This window comes from Glycine max, chromosome 15 (assembly GCF_000004515.6).
Source record: "Glycine max cultivar Williams 82 chromosome 15, Glycine_max_v4.0, whole genome shotgun sequence".
NCBI lineage: Eukaryota > Viridiplantae > Streptophyta > Magnoliopsida > Fabales > Fabaceae > Glycine > Glycine max.
Genome location: NC_038251.2, coordinates 12873122 through 12879458, shown reverse-complemented (window position 1 = coordinate 12879458; position 6337 = coordinate 12873122). Strand labels below are relative to the sequence as shown.

Sequence of the window (6337 nt, the reverse complement as noted above, 5' to 3'; positions counted from 1 at the left end):
AACTAACAAATATGTGTATAAAGATAAGTGTTTATCATCTTTTTTTTTTAATTTTTCGTTAATCATCTTAATTCTTAAATGATATTTTATTAAAAATATATACTTATTCTGAAAATATATCTCTAAAACTATAAATTATAATTTTTAAGATACTTTTTTGGAAAGTAAAAGGAGTGTATGTCCTTCAGAAAAATGATATAATGGGTGATTGAGAGGTAGAAAGGGGGCATGGGGTTGTACTTAGGAAAAAATAAATGTAAATAGCAAGAGAAAAAATATTTCACCCGCAAATCACCAAACCTATTTGGGCCGTTATTATTTTTTTATTTTTCTAAATTTAGATTAAAAATATTAATGAGCTAATTTTGGCACAACTCAGCAAGCCAACCGGGTTGGACAAGAAAGATAGTTGCATTTTTTAAGCATGTATGAAAAAGATTTTACTAAGAGATAAAATTTATTTTGATAATCTTTACTTGGTAAAAAAAATTAATCTCTAAATATCACTGTTGATTATTGATTGAGAAATATTTTCCGTGAAAAAGAAAAAAAAATGTAGCAAGAAGATGTATTACTAATATTTTTCTTATTAAAAAAGAGAAGACTACTTGAGGGTTTCTGGACCCTACAAATGATAGATACCTTCAACTCCAGTTTTCGTTTCAAATCAGTGTTGAGTTTTAATTTATCCAAACCACACAGACTGGTCTTTTTTTGCTTATCATGTTGGTTAGCTAGTCAAAACTCCTAAGCCGCGCGCACCTAATCCAACTTTCAATCCTTAATCCACAAACAACATTACCTTAATTAATTTCTATATTCTAAACAGAAAAGGGTTTGAACAGAAAAATAGAAGTCATATTGTGAGCGTGATTGCAGTACCATACCAGCTAAGCCATGTGCCAAGTTTCATTTGAGAAGCCAACTTAAGTACACAAGCGCATTTTTGTCCTGAACAATACACAACGTAGATGATAAAGCCAAATTATGAGTTACAGATCAACATCAGGGGTACTAAAATCTCTAAAATTTAATAAAATGATAGATAACATAAATACAAAATGGCATGGCCCCCCATCTGATATTTGCCACCTATGGAATAAGTTGATTGCCAACTGTCATTTCCCCCACAAAAGCTTGGTTCCCTTTTATGCCCCAAAGGTTCCCCACATAATTACCAGCAACACCTTCATATTAATCATATCTGTTAGACCTAACTCTTTTAAAATGGTGGTGAATTTACGTTTTTGCCCTTGCTTCATCCTTGACGTTAACGTGTCATGCTAGTTGCATGGCCCGACAGGAGGTGGCTATGAGGTCATTTGAGCAGCACAATTTGTCTGGCATGAATGGGCAAGCGGTCATGCACGTAATTAGGTTGGAATTTGAAGGTTTATTTGTTTTGTTGTAACTTGGAAGTTTGTATGGTGGTGTGTGCTGGATTGGTGAGTGTGTGTGTGTGTGTGCCTTCAAAGTATTATATACTTAATTTTTATATATCATATATGTGTGTGTTGATTTGGAAGGACAAGTGGCTATAACACTACTTGCATTGAGTTAGACTTTGATAGTTTGATTAGCTCTAATAAGGTTAAGGACCAGAGAAAGAGAGAAAGAAACAGAATTTGGAAGAAAAAAAGCACAAGATGGGTTATTGGAAGTCTAAGGTTCTTCCCAAGATCAAGAAGGTTTTTGAGAAGAATAGCACCAAGAAAGCTGCTGCTGCTGAGGCCACCAAGTCCTTTGATGAGTCAAAGGTTTGAGATTCTTCTCAACTTATTTTTTTTTGTTTAACCTTCTTTTTATGTGTTGAAAATAAAACAAAAGTTTATGTGCTAGCTATGTTTGGTTAATTTGGTGTTTGGTTTGTAGGAGGAATACAACAAAGCCTTTGAAGAAAAGAAGACTGAACTTCAAACTAAAGTAGTTGAAATATACGAGGCTTCATCAACTGAAATCAAAGTGAGAACACACAACACACACACACACACGTATATATCATAATTCAAGAAATAAAGAGTCAAACCAATATTGATTCACAAAGTACTTGTTGAAAAATTTTGTCACCTTGCAGAGTTTGGTTAAAGAACCCAAGGAAGCTGGTTTGAAGAAGAACTCCACAGAAGTCCAGAAGTTCCTAGAAGAGCTTGTTAAAATTGGTAAAGAATATTTGTAGCCCTTTTATAAGTTTTTATTTATCAGTTATTACCTGTAGGATCTCTAATATTTATAAAAGAATAGTTCAGCTATACTTAACTGAGTGTCCCCAAATTAAATTTCAGATTTTCCGGGATCAAAGGCAGCATCTGAAGCATCTTCAAAGTTTGGACCAGCCTTGGCTTCAGGCTCAGTTTTCTTTGTGTTTGAGAAGGTGTCAACTTTCATTGTTACAGAAGAGAAAGATGTTGAAGCCCCTCCTGGAGTAGAAACTAAAACAGAAGAAGAAACAAGTAGTGTTGTCAAAGAGAGGGAGATAGTGGTTGAAGAAGAGAAAAAGAAAGAAAAAAAGGAAGAGGAAAAACCACAAGTAATAGAGACAAGTGATGAGAAAAAGGTGGAAGAAAAACCAGCTGAGACTTCTGCAAAAGGGGAAGAGAAACCTGCTGAAGAAGCTGCTGCAGTAGTTGAGCAAGCAGAACCACCAAAGCCTTGAAAATTTCGTTCTTAATAGCTTCTATATATATGTAGCTGCTTCATGAAGATGCAGAAGATCATATATATACGTGTATTCTTAGTTTGCATATACTCCAAAATTGTCACATACCATTCCCTTATTCTTTTATTCCTGTGTAAAATTGGTTTTGTGCTGCTTAGTTTGATATTGTTGCAGATTTGGTGATGGATATATGCTTGTGAATGTTTTTATGGTGAATCCTTTTGTAATATTATTCATTTTTCAGTCAAGGAATTGTGACGCTTAATTTGGTTCATCGAATGCTTCCCAGCTGTCTGTTGTTTCATTTAAAAGTTGTCAGTTTCATTATCGGAAGTCCTGTTTGGCAGGGTTTTACATTTATTTTTGTTGCTGTATGCAGATTCGATCAACCAACCAAATATTAGGTTGAATTTTTAAAGTAATTATGGTGAAAATCAATACAATACAAATTAATTATATATTTGTGATTGAATAACAACTAAAAATTATTTTAATTTATATTATTAATACATAATTTATTTTTTCTTAATTTAAATACTTTTTTTTGGTTTAGCAAAATCTAGGAGGAGATCGATGACACATAGTTTAATGTCAGGAAAGCTTTTATATTTAAAGAATATTTATAGAAATACTTATATTCAAGAATTACCTCATTCCCATGAAACAAGTCAGGGCTCAAATTTGTGACATGTGAAATACTCAAATGTAAAACTCTCTTTTGTCCATATTTAATTTGAGAATTTATATACACTAGTTAGACATACAGCACACACACAATGTACATAAATTCAGGAAAAGCTTAAAAAAAATTAAAACACAACGAGAGGTGGGTAATTTTTTTTCTTAAATGTAATTTTGGTCCCATTATTTTATTTAATCCCCAATTTTAATTCCTTTATTTTAAATTGAGACATTTAATCTTTCAAAAAATTAATAATTTTGGTCATTTTATTTCAAAAAACAAATATTTGGTCTCCATATTTTAAAAAATTCACAATTTTAATTCTCGTATTTTAAAAAATTTATAATTTTGATTTAATCTTTAATTTTTTCTATGTTTTATTTTTTATTTTGTAATTAATTAAATCATTTCATGATGATATCTTAAATGAATATGTTAGATTTAAAATTTAATTAGATAAAAAGAAAAAAAAATAAAACATAGACAAAATTAAGAATTTGAGCAAAATGGTAAATTTTTTCAAATAAGAATAATAAATGTCTCTATTTTAAAATAAGAAGAATAAAATCGAATATTTTTAAAAATAAGAGCACCAATGTCTTAATTTTAAAATGAAGGAACCAAAATTATGAATCAAATAGGAGATTATAATTACATTAAATTTTTTTTTTTACATTTTACACAAGTATTCTCTTTTAGAGATAATTTTGTTTAGTTTGGTTCATCAAGTTATGGGACATCTTTGTATTATAAACTTTCTTGGAAAAAATCTATTTATTTTCTGTTTTAATTTTTAAAAATAATTTTATTTTTAAATTTTGAAAATTTTAAAAATATGCGTTCTCAGGTTCTCTTTTGTATTTCTTGTTCTCAAAATACAACATATCGCTCCTTCGCTGTGATGATTTATAGATCCTTAGCATTTTCAGCGCTCGTACTTCGTTGTTGTGATGGTTGGGAGATCCTTGCCACCGCTTTATTACAATGTCTTTTTTTTTTATAAAAAAAATTCTAAAAAGAATTGGGATTCTAAAATAATTTTTTCAAAAATTATCTTGAAATATAGGTAAGATGATTTTTTAAAGAACTGTTTTAAAATATTTTAAAAAAAATAAAAAAATTTAAAATATCATTTAATTTTTTTTTTCATTTTTTTTCCTATCAACCTCTAGATCTCTTAAATAGCCAATATCAAGGAAAAGAAACAAATCATTCAAGGAAAAGAAACAAATCATCAAATAAATGCTCATATATGATATTTACACACTTTGCTATTATTTAATTATTTATCAATAATCTTTCATTCATTAACACATGTAGTATGATCCTTTTATGTTAATTTAAAATTTCACTTAACTCTTTTTATTATAATTTTATACTAGTTTATTACTTAATATACAATATTAACAATATATATATATATATATATATATATATATATATATATCACTTAACTCTTTTTTCCGTATAAGAACCCTAAAAATCCAAACCCTTCAATTCCAATTTCCACCAAAAAAAAAAATTCAATCAAACCAAAACACTAAAACACACAAAAATGGAGATATTATCACAAATGTGGTCTCTGTTAGGGTTACTTATCGTTCTCCAAAACGTTCTTCCATCGCAACTTCTCTCATTGTTTCATTCTCTATACGAATCTCTACAAAATCTATTTTCTCTGTATTCGTATTTCAAGATTTTTGAGTTGAACGACTACTGTGACGTCGACCTCAATGACATCTACCTCAACGCCACGAACCAAGCCCTCATCGTCGGGTGCTGTTGATTAACTCTCTCCCGCTCATTGTCGTCAAATCGCATCTCCTTCGACATTGCGTCGAACCACATGTTCATGCTTCACCTCCTGAAGTGCCATCGTCACATGCTCCTCTCGCCATACCTCACACACATTCCCTCACGCGTCGAGGAGTTCAAGCGTATCTCACGTGAGCGTTGGCTCTTCACGAACAACACCATCGCTTCAGTCTCCTTCGAATCGGGTTGGGTCTTTGTCCCCTTCTATCACCCAACCACCTTCAAAACCCTAACCCTCGAGCCAAAACTCAAGAAACTAATTTGAACCGCTTGCATTGTTAGATCTGAGAGCCATCAACACCAAGCAACACTATGAGATGTGTTTCTGTGATGTGTGATATGGTGGAAGAAAGACTGGAGAGGGAGAGGGAGAGAGAGGATAAGAAGTTTATGTCACTTGTGCTTATGTTGCCCGATAAGGAGAACACGCGATAATGATAAGTACCATTGAAAGACGATCTTTGTACAAAACCATCTTTGTACTCACATTAAATTATGACGATTTTCTTAAAAATCGTCGTCGATTGTTTTAACGTTTCAAAAAGACGATTTTGCAAAAATCATCTTTAAAATCTTAATAATATTTACAAAATTACTATTACTATCCCATAAATCAACCTAAGACAACGAACATAAGACCTAAGGCTTAAGGCCAAATAACAAGAAAACAGTGAGACGGTCCTTTAGAATAAATTGGATACGCCTACTAAGTTGGGTTAAAATATTTAGACCTAAGACATATATTTGCAAGCCACTTTGCTACCTCATTTCTTAAAAAAAAAAAAAAAAATAGGAGTGATTAACTGAAACTTGCCCGTCTTTCACAAGTCAGGTACAAACTCCATGGACTATAGGCCAGTGAGATGCTCCTATAGATAACCTAATTTTATGAGAAAAAAGTGAAAGAATGCAACTTTGGATTCACTCTCAACTTGGATCCTACTGAACCCTTCTCCCAAGTCCCAAGAAACTTGCAGCATTAATTGAGGTTATCGCCCAAAGTTCAACAGTAAGCACGTCATAAGCTCCTAGATGAAGTGGCACTTTAACCACTAACATGGCAAGTATAGTGTCGAAATGGACTACTGATATGGCAGTCTTAAGATGACGTGGCAGTGCATAATCACTAACTAACATGGGCCACTTGGGCCACTGAAAATTAAATTATATTTTTAGTCTCTGTA

General features: G+C 31.7%; 1 protein-coding gene across 1 annotated transcript; it reads left to right on the top strand.

Annotated features, from left to right (window-relative positions):
* Positions 1-1260: 1260 nt before the first annotated feature.
* Positions 1261-2930, top strand: LOC100786734 (plasma membrane-associated cation-binding protein 1). Its single transcript, XM_003546332.4, has 4 exons — positions 1261-1757; positions 1873-1962; positions 2075-2159; positions 2283-2930. The coding sequence occupies exons 1-4, from the start codon at positions 1647-1649 to the stop codon at positions 2651-2653; spliced, it is 657 nt and encodes a 218-aa protein (XP_003546380.1). The 5' UTR covers positions 1261-1646; the 3' UTR covers positions 2654-2930.
* Positions 2931-6337: the final 3407 nt, after the last annotated feature.

Coding starts and splice junctions, on each gene's coding strand:
- LOC100786734 (XM_003546332.4), top strand. CDS start 1,647: ATGGGTTATTGGAAGTCTAAGGTTCTTCCCAAGATCAAGAAGGTTTTT. Junction 1,758..1,872: donor AGTCCTTTGATGAGTCAAAG/GTTTGAGATTCT, acceptor TTTGGTTTGTAG/GAGGAATACAACAAAGCCTT. Junction 1,963..2,074: donor CTTCATCAACTGAAATCAAA/GTGAGAACACAC, acceptor GTCACCTTGCAG/AGTTTGGTTAAAGAACCCAA.